Below are 23,349 nucleotides of genomic sequence, written 5' to 3'. Positions count from 1 at the left end.
CTTTTAATACGATTTTTAAAACGGGATAATCAACTACACTTGTTTAGAAGACTCGAACAGTGTAGCAAGAAACAGATTAACTGCGATGGCTCGATTGAATTTCTTCGACTCTGTCAGAATTTCGAGCTTACACCAACTTTCGCCAAGATTGACAAAGAAAGGAGTTCTAAATGGAGGCAGTCATCAGCAGCCTTCGAAAGGAACGTCATTTCCGAAGAACTCAAAGAAAAGATCAAACTAAGTGCAGCTCTTAAGTGCGAAATCAACTCCATCTACGATGAAATTCGCCGAAGCTGCAGCGTGTTCCGGTACATCTGTATTTTACGCACAATGGTTAACCTCAGAAACAAATACTATCAGGAGGTAATGAGCACTCATACAAAGAAGATCGCAAGATTACTCTACAAAGAAACGGATGTGGACGAGCATATTCACAACATATCGTCCTACGAACTTTCTTTTTTCCAGAAACTGGTTTTATGTCGGGGTTTGAAATTCGCCTTTCCACAACGTGTGTCACCGATTGAAGTGAAAGCAAGCTTCGAGAAGGTTTACTGGTGTCTTGAACCTCATCTTGGAAGTGATGATTTGAAAATTGGCGGCCGCAACTCTACGATCCGTAGCACTGAACTACATCCAGCGCAAAGTACACAAACCTCCCAAGACACTCCTGCTTGCCATCGAACAATTGAAGCGTCGCGACGACATCATCATTACCAAACCAGATAAGGGTTCGGGAGTGGTCGTAATGGACAAGTCCGAATATTTACGCCTATTATCTGAAGCTTCCATCAATGACGCAAGTAAATTTCGGCCTGTTCCCCTGGAAAGGCCTCCAAGTAGAGGTAGACCACCAACTTATTACCACCCTCTTCTAAAGAAAGAGAAAGATTTAGACTCTACTGTCCGTCGAATTCTGCCCAAGCCCATTGCGGAGACTGTGTGCCCTACAGGCTCCAGATTAGCCCATTTATATGGCTTACCAAAGACACACAAGGAGAACTTAGCAAAGCAAACATACAACTACGCGCTGGCTAAATGGCTTGACACTAAACTTAAGCCTTTGTCTTTGAATCGGTACACAATATCTGACATATTTGAATTTACGAACGAAATTCAAAACATGGAAATAGCAAACGGTGACATTCTGGTTTCGTATGATGTGTCTTCCCTGTTCACAAACGTACCCTTGGATGAAACGATAGAGATACTCGCGAACAGAGCTTTCACCAACAATTGGTTTAACGTAACGTACGACTTGAATTTGACGAAAATGGACCTTGTTGACCTTCTCAGAGTAGCTACAAAAGAACAACTTTTCCAATTCAATGGAGCCTTGTATGAACAGACTGATGGTGTGGCCATGGTTCTCCCCTTGGCCCCTTGCTCGCTAATGTTTTCATGACCTCAATCGAAGAAAACCTCGAACGACAAGGAAAACTCCCTTCGTTCTATCGAAGATATGTAGACGACACCCTGACCATCATGCCGAATATGGCGGCAGCATCTAGCTTTCTAGACACATTAACCTTGCACATTCATCCGTAAAATTCACCATGGAAACTGAAAGCAATGGTATGTTGCCATTTCTGGGAACTCAGTTACTGAATCGATCTCCCCGGATAGAGACAAAGGTCTACGTAAAACCCACGAATTCAGGTCTCCTTCTGCATTTTCAGAGCAATGTTGACAATCGGTACAAGAATGGCTTGCTGAGAACTATGCTCGATCGAGCACACCGTTTATCTTCTTCTTGGTCACACTTCTCAGACGAATGTGACCGTTTGAAGTCAGTTTTCTCACGCCTAAAGTACCCGAAACAACTCGTAAATTCCACTATCAAACGCTTTGTTGACTCAAAGGTCTGCGACCAACCGCGACCTTTATCAACAGCCCAAGAGACGGATAACATGGTTCGAGTAGTCTTGCCATTTAAAGACCAAACTCAGCAGAATTTGTAAAAAAACAACTTAAGGATTTGAGCCTGAAAGTAAACAAAACCATCCAGCCTGTATTTACCAGCAGAAAAATTGAACAGGAACTGAAAGTGAAAGAGGCAAAGCCGCCGATCATAAATCAGCAGTGTGTTGTATATCATTTCAATGTGACCTTTGTGATGAAGGTTATGTAGGCTACACACGCGGACATTTACACAATCGTGTAAAGGGACATAAGCAACAGTCCTCGGCTATTGCCAGACACTATAAGAACGCACACGGGTCGATCCCTCGGGACCTGCTTAAACGCTTTGAGGTGCTCAAAATTTGATTGCTTAGTGTTTGAAATGTTATTTATAAGAACACTTAAGCCTAGCCTCAATGTGCAATCGGATTCCATTCGTGCTAAAGTATTCTTATAGCCAATTTCGCACGTGCTTATTATGTTAATTCTTAGCGTCAATCGTTTTTAATACTGTAATTTTAGCATCATAGAACATTTTTACCTTGATAATGGAGTGATGTCTACTCCGAAACGTCGGTTTAACTTGTTATCTCTAACTTTTATAGTTTTATTATTATTATTATTATTATTATTATTATTATTATTATTATTATTATTATTATAACAATGACAATAACAATAGTAGTAGTTGGCAGCGCATGGGAAGTTTGAAGACAAAAATAAGCGACTCTGAAATTACAGAATTTCCTATGTAACCACTTTCGTTGAAAAAATAAAGAAAATTGAACATTTTTCCCTGTGGCTTAAAGTTATATTTGTGTCAAAGTGTAGGTTCCCTTTAAGAAACAAGCTGCAGTGTTTTATCGGGTTCAAAGAACCGAGCTTTTTGAAGTGCTTCAAAAAAATTTCACAAAAAGCATGTCCAAAATCCAAAAAAGAAACAAGCTATAACTTGTATGCTTTATATAAAGAATGCTTGTGAGAAGGGTTTTATCAGATTTAAAGCTCATGCACGTAACGTTGTATTGGTGACCAGATAGGCTCTTACACTCATGAATTATTAAGGCCCCCCTCACCATCCTGTCTGGAAAGCTTCAATTAAAGAGAAAATGAAAAATACCCAAAGCGTAAAAATAATTAAGATCAAGACAAGGATACCTCCACAGAACCTCCCGTCTGGTGCCAGAACGAATCCATGCCTACATGAGCAGCGGTAACTCCCATCAGTGTTAAGGCAGATCTGTTCGCACGGTTGGCTTTCAGAAGTGCATTCATCAATGTCTAGTTCAAAACAGAGGAAAGCATGTCAGAATTCGTGGAGGAGAAAAGGAGAAAGTGCCGTGCACTAAAGAACGAGTTTCATAGCGACCAAAGGTCAACCCTAAAATTGATGTCTTGACAAAGTGACCATACAACAATTTTAACAGTAATGTAGTTAAATTCGTTAAGTCTTAATATATGTGAATTCATATGACTACTTGATTTAAGTATGTTTCAAATTTTAGTTTGTGTGACGCGGTATGATTGGTGGAAGAGATTAATAATACGCCTATAACCCCGACACAGGTATGCCCACAGTTGAAGTTCTCTGTTCCGCTCTGCGTCGAGCCCTTCTCTTCTCATACGCCCGAACCCTCTTCGAATTGTATGCGTCGCACACTACCCTTGTGAATCTCTTCCATTCGGCTCTGTTGCTCACAGTTGAAGACCATTGATCCAAGACATGGCCACGCCTCAAAGCACTTTTACACGTGTCCTTGAAACAGACCTTAAGCCGGCGTACTGGTCGAGAGCCGTGGGCCAACTCACAGTACAGGAGCTCTTTTACCGGCCTGTCTTCTTCCAATCGACAAACATGTCCCAACCAGCGCATGGGAGTCCTCCATATCCTCAACGTCTGCGCGCCGCAGCACCTCTTCATTGCTGATGCAGTCGTCCCAATCAATGTTTAAAATCAGACGTAGATGACGCTGTTGTATTGTACGAGGCTGCTTGACTTCATGCTGCTATAGGTTCCAAGTTTCGCTGCCATACATCAGAAGAGGCATTAAGCATTGGTTGTACACAGCAACTTTAGTTGAGACTGAGAGATCATGCACGTCGAACACTCTCTTGCACAATCGACCAAATTAGCAAAGGCTGCCGGGTGAAGTCGACGAGAGCCAGAACCTGATCCTTTGTACTATCCAGCAGGCGAGCGTGGGTCTCGGTGTGTTGTGGACAACAGTTGCAACAGCCTTACCAGAAGCATCTGTAGAACGCATGCACACTGTTCCTGTTAAAGGCCATAGCCGTCCACACTGAGACACTTGCCTGGAAGGTAAGGTTAGTCAGTTTTGTGTGCCGGTTCCGCGGTAGGCTAGTGGTCAGGAGCAACATTGTCCATGCGCTGCTTGAGTTCGTTTTCCGACAGAGCCTACCAGGTCTTTAACCACTCAACGGAGAGCTTGTAACGAATAAACAAACGAATGGTACAGAAGCAGCGGTATGCTCGTCAATCCCTCCAAACACCAGGCCATGATAATAGGGATCACGAATCATGTGTTTTCCTTTCCAGTACAAAAATCAATTGAATTGTTTGGAATAACTGTGGATAACAGACTCTGTTTTGATGAACACGTCTCTAACATGTAAAAGAATAACTAATCATTTTAATGTCATAAGTAGATTTCCTAGGGCAGTAGGTCTAATTAACATAAACACAAAACAATATAAAAGTGGTCGCCATTTATGAAAGTGGTCTATTATTATGCCTCCACAAAGTATTTATAATACCACACTTCTTGTATTGCTCTACCGTATGGCATTCTTGTGACTCTGGAAATAAGGATAAGCTTGAAATGTTGAACAAAGGTATTCTTAGGGTCATCTGAAATGACAAAGTTTCAGCATACTGTGACCTCTTTCAACGGATAGGAGACTGTTCCCTCAGTAACAAGCGGAAACGGAACATTTTTATAATTATCCTCAAATATCTTTATCTTGAAAAATATACGCAGTATCTCAAAGAATTGCTTCTCTGAGATCTGTTCATTATTCCATGAGAGGAACTAACATTCTTAGTCTTCCTGCTACCACTACTTAAGACAAATTCTTTTAGTTGTACAGCTGCTGAGTTCTGTAACGCGTTGCCTGACAAATCGAGAACCCTTTTATCTTTGCGTGACTTTATTTTAGCAATTCAACAACACAGATTAATTGATTAATTGTATTCTAAGTTAAATATATTATTTCTAGTTAATGTATACCATAGCTCATTCTATTGTAGGATTTTATTTGTTTCTCGGAAATACGAGCCTATTTTTGGCTACTCTGAAACTCGAGATGAAATAGTTTATGTATGTATGTATGATGCGGCCCCACCAACCCTAGAAGGTTTAATAATAATAATAATAATAATAATAATAAAACTTTATTAGGGATGACAGATAAAGACATCGTCTTTTTTCCAATCTGGCCCTTCTAAGTAAATAAGGCTCTAAATATATTTACAGTTATATATTAAAAAATATATAATAACAATAAACTGATTCAGTAGAAAAATTAAAACTATAGAAATTAAGTAGACAAATAGTTAATATAGTCTCTCTATACTGACTTCTGTAGCAGTTTCCAGGAGATGGCGTTAGCCTCCAGGCAGTGCGTGCACAAGAATCAATTGCATACCAAGGCTTCAGTCATCTGTTTGAAGGGATCAAACTCGGTGCACAATTCGAAGTTGCACTTAAGAGACAACCAACCTTCTTTAAGCAGCTTGACATCTAACTCGCAGTAGGAGATCAGCTCTTGCCGAAAGTGGAAGACGTCCCGTCAGGCCTCTTTGTTGTCATGACAGGAGATTTGATACCGCTGGACATACAGGGCATGTAGAAGTTCTTGGACGGAGGGCCCACGTACTACTGGCGATTGGTTGTGTTGAATAGATTGAAAAAAATATATCCCTTCTTCAGTTCCTGCAACCCAGGGGTCTTTGTAAAGGCAGCCAGGAGCACTTGGGAGAAGAACAAGGAGTCGATGAAGCAGATGGTGGTGGCTGCGCGCTGCTTAACTCACCTGCAACATCTCGTCGACGTTCCTCGCTTATTACTGTTATCATTTTTGTGGATTCAACTCTATGATCACTCATTAGCTATCGCACTCTGTTAGTTTTTACCCCGTGAAACATCTGAATGCTACCTGACAATATACGAAGATTAGCTGGAAGAATTTTAGGATTTTTAACTTTTATTATATCATAGTCATTTGGGCATACCTTTTAGTTTTGTTTATTTATATTATAGTTAATAATATTTTTATTACTATGGCTAGTTTTTTTTGCAGTATTTGCAATCGGTGTACTGAAACGGTGTACTAAAATTCCGGAGCATCATGTTTAAATAAACCAAAATAGGCCTTGTGTTACTAAAAACCGTGACTACAGCATTTTAATTAATAATAATAATAATAATAATATTTAATATTTATATTGTGCATTTTCTATAAGAATAATCAAATGCGCATTACAGACATTACATTAAATTTAAAATCAATTAAAAATAAAACCTACTTACAATTACAATGAATAAAAATGTCTTAACCTTCTGCTTCAAATCACTTGTGGTGCAAACAGATCTAATGTCTATGGGAAGACTATTCCAAAGCCGTGGCGCTGCCGCCATGAAGGATCGATCAATTAACAGAGTCCTTTAAACATGTCAAACTAGCAAAGCATCGCCGTTTAAGCATATATGAATTTCGAGATGTAAATAAACTGACATCTATCATATTTTATAACTATTAACTAACCTTGGCAGCGTTTCCTGTCATACATAAGCATGTATCCATTTCTACAAGAACACTCAAAACCTCCTTCGACATTAAAACAATTGTGATGACAACCAGAAAGCCAAGCTGCCGTGTCACTTCCAGAAGTCTTACGAAGGGAACATTCGTCAACATCTAAGAAAAACACAAGGGATGTTTATTCCGAATGACACACACAAGTACACTCAGCAAGATGATAAGGTACACTAATTTACCAATTTACAATCTTAAAATAATTAATCTTCATCATTCTAAATCGATAGTGAATGGTTATGGGTTATTTTATAATTCAGTAATGAAATTAATTTCATCGTTCTTTAACGGGACGCTGTCGCGCTAAATTTGCTGTTTTAGGTCAAACCTGGGAAAAATCCAAATTAGTACTTTAGCTCACACATATATTTCTGACCATCCACTGAGAAGATCTAAAATGTATTTAAAATTGGCACAGAGAGCTATACGTATTTAATTTTTGGCGACTTCCGGGAGACATAGTCTTCAACTGGCCAGTTTTTTCAAGTTTCAATCCACTTCCACCCTCTCCATCCGTGGCCGCAAACAACAAAAAATAGCTTCAGCGCACTTCAATGGTTATTGGTAGCAAGACTACGGCATTATTTTATGGTCTTCATTGATGCATAGACGTCTTTTTGTGTTTTGAAGTTTGATTATGATAGTGCGACACTGCCTCTTTAATTAAGAAAAGCATATTGGAAAGTTCATCAGTCTAAGAATTACTTCAGTGCATGGTATTTGATAAAAATCGGAAAAGATCTTTTGTACTAATAATAGCATAGATATTGCCTTATTGCTGACATGTAGATATCATTTGCCAAAGCCTAGGTAAGTGGATAAAGAAATATAAATGTGTGAATGTACAATGTGTAAGGTCCCTGGATTTCTGCCCTCCACTTTCTCAGGCGAGGTTCTTTGAACTGGTGTTCTTTGCATGGCAACTGTAACCTTTACATTCAACTCTGACACTTTCTTTTAACAAGGACGGGCACAAAGCGGCACAAAGGAAGACTGCTTGTAGTTTTATACTTGTCATTTATCTGCGACGCATTTCATTTCAAACTGTCAGGTAGTGGGTCTAAAGAGCACATGTGGTACTATTAGTGGCAGTATCACGCTCAATCCTTTTGTTCTCGGTTTTTTGACAGGTTCTTCGCTTCTTTTAAAAAGAGTGGCAGAATTAAAAGATTACAATAGAAAAATAGTATTGTGTAGATTCGCTTACACAATATATCAAAAACTATTAGTCGTTTAAGAGCTTCTCTAAGAAGTGGAGAATTTAATTACACTCAATTCATTTTTGAAATAAAAGTTTTAGATGATACAATCATTAATTTATGCCCACTTGCTTACTGATTCGAAAAGTAGTATGACAAAAAATTTAAGTAAAATTTACTTCTAAACTTTATTTTATAACTGACCCTTATGGAAAAACCCCTTTGAATGGCGTATGACTTCCCGTTTTCTGAGAATCTTGCTTCCACCAAGTGGTATTGTAGCTTATTGCATTTTATATATTATTAGTGAACATTACTTTTAATACATTGACAAACCAGTTATGACGTCGTGCCATAACCTGCGATCAGGCGTACTTTTTTTTAGACAGGGTGGAAAATGTACGCCTGATACAATACTCCGATTCCAGAAAAAAACCGGAAGTTAAATGCAAGTGACGCTTAATAGCGCGCGGCAGGAAAAATGTCGGACAAAACAAACAAGAACAGGCTCGTGGGCAAATTTAAAGCTACTTCAGCCGTGCAAATTGTTAGCAAGGACAAAAAATTGATCATAAATGTTGCGCAGCTGCAAAATGTAATAACCAAAGTGAAAATCGACCCGATTTATTGTTTCGTGCGTTTCCATCGGACACACAACAACTGACGAAGTGGGAAATTCGAATGAAAAGAGGAGATCGATGGCTTATTTGCTACGGCAGGAAACAGGTTCTGTTTTTCTGAACACTTCACGCCGACGGATTTTAAACGGATTCTGGTTGGTCATAGACGAGACTTAAGGCGTACCATTGGTCTTTCCTTAGAAAAAAGTGGATGAAGGATCGCTTTGTAGAGCGAAAAGGCTGAAGTTGAGATGTGAGAAATCTGAAGGGATAACGAGAGCCGAGAGTGCTCATGAATAAAAAGACCAGGAAGCAATTGCAGAAGAGTTCCAAAAAGATACTTTTGTGTTTGGTGCGCCAACACTTGACAAGTGAATGGAAGAAATAAAGATGGAGAATGGAAGGCTGCTTCAAGAATTACACGAATTTAAGGCGAAGGAGAGTTTTCGAATTTGGTCTGGAAAGATTTTCAAGTAGTAATGAAGATATAAAATGTTATACTGGATTTCTAGACTATGTAAATTTATCAGAATTCTGGAAATATGTAGAGCCTAATGCCCCAAAATTGCGTAATATAATAGTCTGCACAGAAATAAAATGCTAGACTCCTCAAGACCTTGGGAAGCAAAGTGAACTTTATTCCGAGTACAAGTCCCACAACACATTTAAATATTTGGATTACATTTGTGAGTACCTTGTATGGAGGAAGTACATCTGAAAAGGAGATTGAAAGAAGCAGTTCTTTTGTTGATTTGCTGGATCAGCATGGCCTGATTGTGGCTGATCATGATTTCATATTCAGGATTTACTGGCAAAAAACAAGGTAACACTTTTCATTCCTCCTAAACGACAAAGTAAATCTGAACAGTCCTCCAAGGAAGACTGTTTTGAGACTATGAGGATTGCTAATTTAAGGATCCATGTCAAAAGGGCCATTAGGAGAATCAAAGGTTGGCACATCTTTTATGACACATTTCCTTAACATGTTAAAGTAGGCTTTTGCCAGTTAACAAGCAAGAAGGTCACTGTCCAGAGCTGATTTATTACTCCACATTAACTTAATGGCAAAACACTATCAAAGATGATCCAATCTTTGATTCTCCTCATGGCTCATAGTCTCATAACAGTCTTCCTTGGAAGCCAGTTCAGATTTACGTTGTCATATTGGAGGAATGAAAAGTGTTAAGTTTTTTTGCCAGTAAATCCTGAATGTCAAATCCACGATCACGACATGTTAATCCGGGACACTGAAAAACGCAGACTGCAGACTGTCTGTAAAATGAAAAATCGGTTAGCCTGAATTAGGCCTAAATAACATTCGGTTAGCCTAATTAGGCCTAAATAACATTCAGGTTAGCCCGTTTACGGTTAGCTCTCAATAATAGTGAGGGTAACGCTATATTTTACCCCTGGTCTGCAAGGTCTGCACAGTTTGCAGTCTGCATTTTGGGGTGACCGTGTTGATCCAGCAAATCAACAAAAGAACTCCTTTTTACAATCTCCTGGTCAGATACAAACTACTCGCAAATGTAATCCAAACATTTGGGGAAATTCCTACAAGACCTTTGAATGTGTTGTGGGACTTGTATTCAGAATAAAGTTCACTTTGTTTCTCAAAGTCTTGAGGAGTCTGGCATTTTATTTCTGTGCAGTCTATTTTGCATCTTATGTTTTTAAACTCACCCTTAAAAACTTCAGGTAGATGTTGTTTTAATCTGCTCTTTAGAAGACCATATAAGTAAGCTTCCTAGCATCAAATATAGGTGATTAGTCCATGTTATAGTTAGGTCTGAAACAACTTGCTCTGAAATACTGAACCAAAACGCGAGATCACGCTCAAATAAACCAAGTCTTGAACAGGTAAAAAAAGCCAAAACTCGTCAATCGGTTGGAAACTGTCATGAAAGGGAAATTCAAAGTTAATAGAATCAGTATTATCACGTACAAAACTGAAATAAGTTAATTTTGGGGCATTAGGCTCTACATATTTCCAGAATTCTGATAAAGTTACATAATCTGGAAATCCAGTATAAAATTTTATTTCTTCATTAGTACTTGAAAATCTTTCCAGACCAAATTCGAAAACTCTCCTTCGCCTTAAATTCGTGTAATTCTTGAAGCAGCCTTCCATTCTCCATCTTTATTTCTTCCATTCACTTGTCAAGTGTTGGCGCACCAAACACAAAAGTATCTTTTTGGAACTCTTCTGCAATTGCTTCCTGGTCTTTTTATTCATGAGCACTCTCGGCTCTCGTTATCCCTTCAGATTTCTCACATCTCAACTTCAGCCTTTTCGCTCTACAAAGCGATCCTTCATCCACTTTTTTCTAAGGAAAGACCAATGGTACGCCTTAAGTCTCGTCTATGACCAACCAGAATCCGTTTAAAATCCGTCGGCGTGAAGTGTTCAGAAAAACAGAACCTGTTTCCTGCCGTGGCAAAGAAGTTATCTTATCTTTTCATTCGAATTTCCCACTTCGTCAGTTGTTGTTTGTCCGATGGAAACGCACGAAACAATAAATCGGGTCGATTTTCACTTTGGTTATTACATTTTGCAGCTGCGCAACATTTATGATCAATTTTTTGTCCTTGCTAACAATTTGCACGGCTGAAGTAGCTTTAAATTTGCCCACGAGCCTGTTCTTGTTTGTTTTGTCCGACATTTTTCCTGCCGCGAGGGCTATTAAGCCTCACTTGCATGCAACTTCCGGCTTTTTCTGGAATCGGAGTATTTCTTAACGAGTCGTCTGCCGCCCACCTGTCAAGGGTGATGTTATCATGTGTCATGCCATAAATGTGAGCCAATCAGATTTTACCGGAAATTACCAGCACGTTGCGATTCAAGGAAAGACGCGACGAAAACAAAATAGAACTCTAGCTGGAATGTCTGTGAAGTCAGACTTTATCCATACAATCAAAGGTATTTCTGCAAATCCCGTTTGACAGTTTAGTGCGGTTTCTCTGTTCAAACCATCGAGGAACAAAGAATTTCAAGGTAAAATCGGAGAAAAAGCCGAATATTTCATGTTATCATTAGGCGTAATCAGCAGTACAATGAACTTTATTTGAACTCGATTATTTGAGGAGACAATAAAATATGATAATATCACTGTAATATGAGGAAAATGTCTAGTTTTCCAGCAGCAACTACTCAACTATCATTTTGTGAGAAGTGTGCTACTAAACCATTGTTCAGCGCTCCCGTACACGATGTCGAATTTCTCTGTCAAGCTCGGCTGATTACCCGAATGTGGCAGCAATAAAGTTCTATTCTGTTCTTTGTGGAAGTTTATTCCTTCCGAGTATATTCCAAAGGCCTTACCACAACTACAAGCGTTTTCGAGTCGGTGGGAGCGGTACAATGCATTTTTTTCTAGAATGTTCGAGACTGTAAATAACACTATTGCCAAATCCCGTGGGACGTACAACTACAATGTCTTCTTTCCGACAAACCGTTCTTCGGATGCATTCTCTCTGCCCTTCCTTTAAAGATTTTTGAAAATAAAAATCTGAATACGATGCAACAGCAGCTGTGAACAGAGCCTAAACATCATTCCTGTTCAAATGCTGCTCGGCGGCCATAATCTGATCAGTTGTTAACCGATTTTTTTGCAATTCTTCAACCAATCGAAGAGATGCTCCGAGAGCTCTATGGTTTTTCGGTCAATCAAAGTAAAGTCCAGATTCTGGACTACCAGCAGACGACTCGATAAGAGATTGTATCAGGCGTACCTTTTCCGCCCTGTCTAAAGAAGAGTACGCCTGATCGCAGGTTAGTCGTGCCACAGCTGTGTCAGTCGAAAACAATCTGATGCCAAACTTCACTTACAAACTTAACTGAGAAGCTGTACTGACAAAAAAGTATTCCTGAAATCTTTGATTTGAAAATGGACCAAAAACTTGCTCAAACTTTTACGCAGATGAGAAAAAAACTCAGTTGAGTTAATTATCGGTAAAAAATTGTATTTTCCTCCCCCCCACCCCCATCTTCCAAGTTGTCGCTTACAAGTTGTCGCTGCCAAGTTGTCGCTTTCACATTGCTGCTTCCAAGTTGTCGCAGGAGAAGAAGAACCTGATGGCAATCATGTTGAAGAAGTCCGCGTGGTTACACGCTCTTTTTCTTTTCTGTATACCCTAACCCTAACTTGGAAGCGAGAAAGTGGAAGCGAAATCGTGTGACCCTTAACGGCTTCCGTAATTTTCAAATCAGAATATAATCAAAGTTTAATGCACTTATATCACCATTATCTAACTCTCTAGAGAAATGTGGTTTTAGTCCTTTAAGCACTTTAAATAGTTGAAGCACGTGCTTTTTTGGGTCTAAAAACTCTGCTACGCCTTGTGTTCTCAAAACCAATAAAACATTGCTACTCGTTTTTCATACACGGGAACATTAAATAAAAATCATACATGTCTCTTTCTTTACATCCAAATTCTTTTTACCTATGCAAGTTGTGTTGTCACTGGATAGTTTGTAGCCTTTGTCACAATAGCATCTATATCCACCCAAAGGATTGTTTTCGCAAAAATGATCACAATCGTCTTCACCAAGCTCACACTCGTCAATGTCTGCAAAAACACACATAATTTAAATATGCAACGTTCACATTTATTCCAAGCAAAGAGTTTGTCATTCCTTTGACAGGTATCATATTTCGACAGGTATGTCCACTACGCGTTGTGAGCTAAGTGTCAGTGATAAAATGTTCTCCATGAGAACTTTCATACGCATTCTCTTTTGAAAGCGTAGCCCGAAGCATGGGAATGGTATTTGATATTGTGTTACCGGCCTATAAACAACGTGGGTGACGAGCCTTTCTACTTTTCATTTTTAATTAGGCTGAATGTTTCGAAAGGCGTTCAGAAATTCATTGATGTAACCTCCGGGGATATGACCAGGAAACATGCAATACTTCTATGCAAATTAAACTCATAAATCCATATTTATTAACTGACTTGTCATTGAACTGAAAACCTTACAATACAATAAAATACTTTATTGACACTCCCCCGGTGGGGCTTTTCAGTGACAATGCGACTAACAATATAAACATAGTAAATATACTGCAAATGTTGGCAACGCCCGGTGACCGCAATTCTTGTCGAAAATTGATCGCTGAGATAATGTGGAGCTTGACCAGTCATGCATTTAAATGCCATGACAGCGTCACAGAAAAACAGCTTTTGTTTAACTGGAAACCAACGTAGATCTCCTAATACGGGGGTTATGTGATCAAATTTCCTGGTTCCTGTAATAATGCGTGCGGCAAAATTCTGCACTGTATATAGTCTACAGATGTCTTTGTTCGAGGTGTTCGACCACACTGTAGAACAGTACAGTAATTTGCTAAAGACTAAGGCATTTATTACTGTTACCATTTGGTTACGGTCAAGAACATGTTTAACCCGACTAATTTGTGTGAGACTTGACATGCAAGATGAAGTAATTTTTAAAACATGGTCATCAAAAGTTAGTTGCGAGTCTAGAACAACCGCAAGATCTTTGACCGAAGATGCAAGAGCGAGATCTTTTCCAAGCAGAGATATTTTGAAATCAGGAAGTTTGGCAAGTAATTGCCAGCTTCCAAAGATTATGAGTTTTGTTTTTTTTGTCCGTATTTAAAAGTAAAAAATTGTTAAAACACCAATTGCGTAATAAGAGAAGGTCACTATTTAGATTTTTCATAGCTATCGAACAATCACGCATCTTAAAAGAAATCTGAAGTTAAGTGTCATCAACGTAACATTGTGTCAAACAGTTTCTTGGAACAGAAGGTAGTCATTAATGTAAATGCTAAAAAGAAGCGGCCCAAGAATGCTTCCTTGGAGAACACCACTATTTAAACGCAGCGAACTCGAAAGGGTCGAGTTAATACGCACGACTTGAATTGGTGTCTGTTGGTCAGGTAACTAGTAAACCACGCAAGAGCGTATTTAGAAATGCCAAGATCTTCTAGTTTTAAAAGGAGAATATCATGATTTATGCTGTCAACCGCCTTACTGATGTCCAACAAGACCATAGCAGAGAGATCCTGCTTATCCATGCCAGTCACAATGGCATCAGTGGAAGAGATAAGTGTTGTTTCTGTGGAATGAAATTTCTTATTTCCACTTTGTTCCGCAGAAAGACGGTTGTTTCTTGTTAAATATGCAGTCAATTGATTCAACGCAATTCTGTCGCACACCTTTGACAATACTGGTAATAACGAGATCGGTCTGTTATTACAAGGTTGATTATGATCTCCCTCCTTTGGAACAGGTGTTACTTCTGCTTGTTTCCATCCTCCAGGGAAAACGCTACTGGCAAGAGAGGCATTGATGACGTAAGTGATCGGCGACAAAATAACTGACAGTCCATCCTTGATTACACGTGTAGAAATTTTATCAGAGCCCGGTGCTTTGTTTGATGGTAACAATGCGATGATCTGTTCAACTTGCTTACAATTAACCAGATGGAATGAAAATTGTTCAGACAATGGATAACGCGTAGGGACAAAGGTTGTCTTCATAAGATCGTAAGTACATTCAGAGGCGAGTGCTTTAATTTTGCCAACAGTGGTTCGGCCGACCGAAATAAAAAAATTATTAAAGGAGTTTGTGACGGATTCCTTGTCCTGATTATACACCAAAAAACTTGATGATTTCCTAGGAAGGATAGATCTTATAGTTTTCCACAAGTTGCCCGAAGAATTATTTGGTTATTTGCAATCTGGTCCCGAACAAACTCTCTTTCAGCTATTCTGATCTCTCGTTTAACCTCTCGTTTGTAATTCCTGAAACACGCCCAGGCAAGAGGATCGTTAGATGTATGGGCCAGTTTCTTCCATTTATCTCTTGCTCTCATTAAGTCGCGTATTTCAGGAGTGATAAATGGGTTGGGATGGCTAACAGGTGCGTGTAGGTCTAAGATTTGCTCAAAAAGCTGGTAAAATGCATAGAGGCAGTCATCCTCATTCTTCTGTTTTTGCTATGTATTCGAGCTCTAGGTTAAGAAGTTTTACCCCTCGTGCATCGTCATTGGGGCCTAATAATATCGCAATCTGTTGTTTCGTCTTGAAGCTAAGAAAGTGTGGCTGCACACACGATGCAATGAGTACATTAATCTGCTGGTGTAAACTTCACGGTTTTAATTTTCAAACATTTGAATGAATATGTTTTACCTGAACATGTTCTTTTGTTACTGTCCAGAAAAAATCCCTCTCTGCATGAGCAGCGATGTCTTCCATACACATTTCGACAGGTATGCTGGCAGTTTCCATTGTTGTCTTCACATTCATTCACATCTGGCAATAATAACAATAACGATAATAATAAAACAATAGCAGTAATAAAAAACAAGAACAAAGACAACAACAACAATAACAGTAACAATAATAATAATATTAATACTAATGATAATTATGATGATTATGATGATGGTGAGAGGAGACCAAATTTGGGCTGATAACCAGACAAAGGACCTCTAGCACTTTGACATGGGTTTCTCCTTAGAGAAACAGACTAGAAGTTCATTACACTTTTTGCCGTAGATTTTCAAACAGTTGCTTAACGCTAAGGTCAATCAGTGTTGTATGGATTCCTTCCGTACAGTTCGAACAATCCCAAAAGATATAGATTTGTTAAAGAATGCTAAAGGGTTGAGCTGCAAGGAATTTTCTTGCAATGTCTTTACGGTTTCAGCAAAGATAGAGGATCTGCCAACATCTTATGCATTCAGCACCCTAACTGCGGACTTGCTTTTAGAGATTCTTACTCTCCGAGTGACATTAGGCACTTGACGTCCTGGTATGACAAAGCCGAAGATCGGCGCTACTACATTGAGTGGGTCGATCATCCCTTTGGTTCTGGTTAGAGCCAAAACATACAAACCAGTACGAAGTTTGGCCTCCCAAGAAGACCCAAAGGCCAAAGCCAACGAGGAGGTGGCGATACGCGTACAGGACCATTTTCTGTCCAGGCCACCCGCCATCGTGCAGCGATTTATTAAAACTTAACACTCGCTCCCAACAACCAGGCGAGGCTATTGCGATAATTCTTAGCTGAGTTAAAGCCCCTAACTGAACACTGTGAATTTGGTACAACCTTAGATGGAACGCTACGTGATTGGCTCGTGATTGGTGTCCGTGACGTACGGATACAACGTCGATTGCTAGCTGAACCGAATTAAATCTAAGCAGGCAGTTGATCTGGCACTCGCAATCGAAGCTGCGTATAAGGATGCTTCAGAAAATCAGAAGGGTGATTCTCAAGAAGGAAATACTTGGTTCAAAAAATTTGATGTTAAGATTTAAAAGGGGTAGAGAGCTTATGTGCTATCGTCGAGATAGCAAGCACCAGACAATGAACTGTCATTACAAGGAGGCCAAGTGATATGCTTGTAGCAAAATGGGCCATTTATCTCGAGTTCACCAAGGAAAAAAGAAAGAAAGTCCCTCAAAATTAGTTCACGTGAACTACTCACCGACTGGAATGTCAGGAGGATGATTCGGGAGGGGAGCAATGAGATTCCAGGGAAAATTCATCGTTTTCGTTTGCCAGCAAAAGCCCCTTACCATCTGACAAAGTCCACATAAAAGTTACTGGGGAATCCTTGGAGATGGAAGTGGACAATAGGACGTCATTGTCAGAGATAAGTGAGAAAACGTTTAAGAATCTAGTTTCAAACAGAAGGGCACCCCAAATGAAGACATGTGACAATGACCTTCATACTTATACCGGGGAAGAGGTCAAGCCTAAAGGGGCCTGCACGATTGATGAATGCCATAATGGGGAGCAAGATTCCCTACTATTGTTAGTGTTAGGTTGGGGAATGGCCATCTCGGTTAGGAAAGAATTGGCTAGGAATAATGAAGCTGAATTAGCCAAAGATTAAGCTTCTGTCATCACATGACAAGAATTTGGCAGAAATCGTGCCGAAACCTTCTCAGCTTTTTGCGGATGGTCTAGGGATTCAGGAAGGGGTAAAAGCCAAGGCTCACGTGGATCCCACAGGCAATCTCATTTTCCACAAGGCATAAGCCCAGTGCCATATGCTCTCAGGGAGAAAATTGAAAACAAGGCTAGGAAAGGGTCTGGAAAGACTTGAAAAGGCAGGTACTAATTATGATGATGATGATGATGATGTTGATGATGATGATGTTGATGATAACGAAGATGAAAGCAATCAATACCTGGGCTGCATCACTGATAATGGATGGCGCTGGGGTAGTAAAATGGAAGAAAGACGAGTCACAAAAGCTCGACCAAAGAACAAGAAAGCCTATGACAAAATCTTCAACCCAAACAGTGATGTGGACAAGCTATATTTGCCAATGAAAAAAGGAAAGGAAAAGGACTCATTGGATGTGAAAATGAATGGAGGAAAATAGCCTCAGCTGGTATGTGAAGCACAGTATGGAGCCAATGCTAAAAAAAGTAGAGCGGAATAGAATCTAATTAGCGATGAGGCTGTTGACCTAAAAACTGTGCAAGGAGAAATGAAACAACTGGAAAAGGAAGAGTATGCATGGACAGTTTCTGAAAGACGTTAAAGGAAATGATTAGCCGAACAACTGGAAATTGTTGAGTAGGACTCTGAGGCACTGATCTGCTGTGCACAAAAACAGCCCTTGCGTACAAACTATGTTGAGTCTAAGGTTGACCATGAGGTTGAATCAGCACTGTACAGAATGTGAAAATGGTGAAGCATCACGCACATTGTCCCCGAATGTGCAAAGTTAACGCAAATGGACTACAAGGGACGGCATGGCAATCTTACTAGATATTTGCAGTGGAAAATGTGTGATAAGGTGGGTTTCGCCAAAGTTTAAAAATCAATACAAGAAGGCCTGATATCGTCATTCTAAAAAAGGCCAAAAAGAGGCAACTATTATTGATGTTGCCATCCCGGGAAACGCTCGGGTATCAGAAAAGGAGATTGAAAAAAAGAGAAATATCAGCTTTTCAAGGACGAAATCATTGAAATGTGGGGGATAAAGAAAGTCGTCATTGTACCGGTGTTGATCATTGGGGAGTTAGGTGTAGTGAGTAAGAACTTTGAGAAGCATGTTGAAAAGTTTGAAATTGATGCTCTAGTGGATATTATGCAGAAGACAGTACTAGGAACTGCAAGGTTATCGAGGAAGTTTTTATTTTTGCAAGACGCTGAAGAGGTGAGTTGGAGACTTTTACCAAATTGTTGTTGACTGCTTCCTAACTTTTAGACCAGGACCCTTTAGCATCTTTGAGTCTGAGAGTGCCATAAAGTAAACATAATAGTTAAAATAACCTTTTCAGTAATGGTGCATGCCATAGTGATGGTTTAAGCTTAGTGGATCATGATTGGGGAAGTGCTCCAGGGGCTATAATAATATTGTTGCTTGAGATTCTTTTCCTTCCCTACTGGTTGTGGTAGGAAAAAAGTCATTAGACTAGGCAGACAACTAACTTTGAAAGTGAAACGATGTCTTTTTCTATCCGCTGAAACATGAGCACAAATGCCTGAAAGTGGTTTTCCCGGCGTGTGGCTGGGTGCCACTGTTGGGATTAAAAGACCTCTCCACTGGCCATAATTGGTCAGTGTGATATATCAATCAATTAATCAATCAATCAATCAATAATAATAATAATAATATTGTTATTATCGTTATTCTTATTAATGTAGATGATGATGATGATGATAATGGTGACGTCATGATAACATGAATGACAAATAAATGTATAATTATCTAACTGGCCTGACCACTGGGTAACTGTATATTTGGTCCAGCTCCATTAATCTCCAGATCAATCACATAACATTTTGGGAGGAGGCCAAACCTTCCAATCTCCTCATTGCTAGAAAATAGTGCCAATGGTTGCCATTGCTTCAATGGCTCAGGACATTTATTAATAAGACTGAACTGATGGTACTTATTGAGAAAACGTTGAAAGTCAGACTGTACAGTACCTCTACAAAGCTTTAGGTCGGCATCCAGACGAAAACCTCTCGGGCATTCGCAGTGGTAACTCCCAGGCACGTTCAGGCAATGGTGGCTGCACCCGCCATTGTTAAAGGCGCACTCATTGTTATCTGTAAAACATTGTCAAAGAATGTGACTCACTGTCGAGTAACAGTTTACACTAATGAAATTAGTTTGGCCTTTTGAAGTTCACTTTGCAGATATGTGAAAAGTATACAAAAGATTGAGTTTAGATCCAGTTTCCAGTTCCCAAAGATACTAAATTCAAATACTATACAAAATCCATTGACAATTCTGTCATTAAAAATTCTGAATCACCCAGTTTATTTTGATTAGGGAAAAAGGCTCGTGGAAATAACATTTAAAAATCCTTGTCCATTTGTGATGAGTGGGAATTTGCCTCAACAATATTTTCTATGAAAAATTATGTCTAGGAGATATAGGTGTTCGAACTTTACCGTTACAATCAAGAAAAAAAGAGGGTGTTACAATGAAAAGAGCATTATAAGATAGCTCACATAAATGAACTTCCAGTTTTGTCCCATTAAATTTATCAAATTTACCTCGAACTGTTGTTGAAAGCATTTTAAAATCGTGGACCCTTTCACATCTGGTCTATTTACCTTGTAAGCATTGAACGTGATATGGTTGGTTGTTTTTTTCCACCTCCACAATTTTATCTTTGCATGAAATATTTAACAATTACTCCATAAGAGCGCGTTGGATATGAGATGGTAAATAGCCAAGGAGCGTAGCGCCGAGTTGGCTATAACCAGTCTCATATCCAGCAAGCGCCAATGGAATAACTGTTTTATTAAATTCCTTTAACTCCAAAAGTTTGGAAGTACGAGCGAAAAGAGCGAGAAAATCCGAGCGAAATTGAAAAATCTTGATGACGCTGAGATGTTGTGTTATACCTCGTGGTCAGACAGACGCAGGCTCATCACAAACACATTTCCTACCTTTTCGCGTACTTCTAAATGTCAAAATTGATCCAGACTCTCCACAAAGGCCTCTTTTTTTTTCCGCTCGCACGTAGTGTATAAATTTACTTGTGCTGGATGTAATGCCAGTTACATTGGCCAAACTGCTCGTCCTATCTCTACTTGCGTACGTGAGCATATTGTTTCGGACAAGGCCTCTCACGTGTACAAACATCTCGCTTCATCAAAAGCTTGTCGAGACTCTTGTTCCACTGAATGTTGCACAAAATTAGACTCAGCCAACTCGCGTTTTAAAATTAAATTTAAAGAAGCTTTGCATATCATATTGAACAAATCTTCTCTTAACCAACAGCTACAACATAAGGCGGTCACATTTTATGGAATAACTTTTTTTGGAAAACTATACAAAAATTAAATTTGATCACTATATTTTAATTAAAAAGAAAATAAACAATTGAAGAACTCAAGAATTTCACATTTTTCCTTTCCTTAGCGCCTCTTAACACCATTTAATTTCAGTCATTGTAATAAAATATAATCCTTTGAAACATCAAATGTTCTTTAAAATCGCTTTTATTATCAAAATATTACACTTTTTTCAACATCAATAGATTTCTCAATGTAAGTCAACAAAAAGGCTTTATTGGACCATTAAATGAATTTCTAATTTTCTCTATATTAATTTGGTTCAACAAATGATAAATGCTCTGTTTTTCATACACTGTAAGTGGTATTTTATGTTCTAATACCATTTCAGAAACAGCATCATGAAAAGATATGGTTATATATATAGATGTACCACATGTGTGGGACATTTGGGTTGGCTTTATAAGCTTAACCTCCATCCCAGACATCAGCACTGCACTAATGAGGCCCAGTAGTAAAATATATTAAAAAACGTTTCGGTCTTAGACCTTCATCAGTTTACAGCATGTGGATAATAATTAGGTTTAAGAGCTTATATTGGTTTACAAGGAATTTTCGGTATGTTACAAAACTTAACAACAATACAAGTAAAAAATCATTACAAACAAGACAAAACAAAAGAAGTAATTCTATTCCGAAAGGTACAATGTAATAACAGCGAGAACTAAAACTATCATTAAAGTAAAGAATTCATGTGCTACATTGAGTTGTGAAGTTATATGGTTCGTTAAGCTTGCAAACTATTACGACTCAAGTGGTCGGTTGGTTGTAGGTGATTCTGTTCCTGGAGTGGAATTCTTGCCTTTTGTTAAGGCCAAAAGATGCTAATGAGAAAAGTTGCGCACTTTCATGATAGTTTTAGTTCTCGCTGTTATTACATTGTACCTTTCGGAATAGAATTACTTCTTTTGTTTTGTTTTGTTTGTAATAATTTTTTACTTGTATTGTTGTTAACTTAAATATATATATATATATAGGGAGTCTGTAAGTCGACTTTCTCGTGGAACAGAGCTCAATACGTTGAAGCAGAGCGGAATAAATATTTTAAGCGGAAAAAAGGACGCAACTACATTTCCCGACAAGCCTGTTTCGTGAATCGCTTCACTCTTCAGGGGCCACCTAGCTGTACGGTTTGCTTCTTTGAAGCTTTAGAAGCTATTGTTCGCATTATTGACTTGGAATCTAACGAACAAATTATCTTAGGCGATTTAAATTGCAATTATCTATCGGATAGAAATAATATGCACCTGTCTCAGTTGAAGCAATTAAGTTCGACCTATCAGTTTCAACAACTAATCAATGAACCTACTAGAATCACACCAAATTCTAGTACACTTATTGATATAATATTATCAAATGAACCCTCAAGGATTTTAAAATCAGGAGTGGTGCATATGGGATTAAGTGATCATAGTATGGTCTATACAATACGTAAGTTTGCCATTTCATCTAAAAACACTCATAAGCATGTGACCACTCGTTCTTTTAAAAACTTCAATGCAATTTCCTTCAGAGAAGACCTCAAGTCAGCTCCCTGAAATAGCCTAAGAAATTTCACTACTCCCGATGAAATTATAGTAATCTGGGAAAATATGTTCTTAAAAATAGCTGACGCTCATGCGCCTATCAGAACGCGGCGAGTAAGAAATAAAAAATCCCCTTGGATTACTACTGAGCTGAGGGAGCTGATTACAGGTCGAAATAGACTGAAAAGGTAGGCTATATTAACAAAACAGCCATCTATCTGGGATAAATATAGAAAAGAAAGAAATAGAATAAATAATGAGATTAAAATGGCAAAAGCAAATTATTATAAATCAGAAGTGGAACTAAATGTAGGTAACCCGAAGGAAATATGGAGGACAATCAATGAGTTAACATATCGTAAGTGCACTAGTAATTCTTTAATAAGTGAACTAAAAAGTGGGATAATTCCTTCACAAAACCCGCAGAAATGTGTGAGATTTTAAGTGACCATTTTACATCTGTTGGTCCTACCCTAGCCTCAACACTGCCTAGTGGAAATACAAGTTTTGACTCCTACATAAAGCCTGCTTCCACGACTTTTAATTTAAAATATACCTCTGCCACTGAAGTTTTAAAAATACTAGGTAAATTATCTCCGAACAAGGCCACTGGCCTTGATAACATGTCATGTCGGCTTCTAAAAGAAGCAGGCCCAATTATTGCCACTTCTTTAACCTGTATCATAAACAAAACCATAGATACTGGCCTCTTTCCTTCACAGTGGAAAATGGCTAAAGTGTTTCCTTTGTATAAAAAGAATGATCGCACTGATGCACAAAATTATAGACCAATATCTGTGTTGCCAGCCATTTCTAAGATTTGTGAAAGGGTAGTCTACGATCAACTATACCGTTACTTAAATTCAAATGGCCTGTTAACAAAAAACCAGTCTGGATTTCGTTCCCTTCACTCTACAGTGACAGCGTTGTTACATTTAACAAATAATTGGTATCTC

At 38.7% G+C, this 23,349-nt stretch overlaps 1 protein-coding gene across 2 annotated transcripts in view; it reads right to left on the bottom strand.

The window, feature by feature from the left end:
• Positions 1 to 23,349, bottom strand: part of LOC138045853 (uncharacterized) — a 217,939-nt gene that overhangs the window by 124,134 nt on the left and 70,456 nt on the right. Inside the window, exons 3-7 of one of the 2 annotated variants that reach the window (XM_068892487.1) lie at positions 19,485 to 19,607; positions 15,718 to 15,840; positions 13,001 to 13,126; positions 6,688 to 6,840; positions 3,061 to 3,183 (exon numbers count right to left, since the gene is read on the bottom strand). The exons of the other annotated variant lie outside the window; for it this stretch is intronic. Of the exons in view, the coding sequence (XP_068748588.1) occupies positions 3,061 to 3,183; positions 6,688 to 6,840; positions 13,001 to 13,126; positions 15,718 to 15,840; positions 19,485 to 19,607 (648 nt within the window). The remainder of the gene's footprint in view (positions 1 to 3,060; positions 3,184 to 6,687; positions 6,841 to 13,000; positions 13,127 to 15,717; positions 15,841 to 19,484; positions 19,608 to 23,349) is intronic. 2 annotated transcript variants of the gene reach the window in all.

This window comes from Montipora capricornis, chromosome 4, assembly GCF_036669925.1.
Source record: "Montipora capricornis isolate CH-2021 chromosome 4, ASM3666992v2, whole genome shotgun sequence".
Lineage (NCBI taxonomy): Eukaryota > Metazoa > Cnidaria > Anthozoa > Scleractinia > Acroporidae > Montipora > Montipora capricornis.
This window is presented reverse-complemented; position numbering and strand designations above follow the sequence as displayed.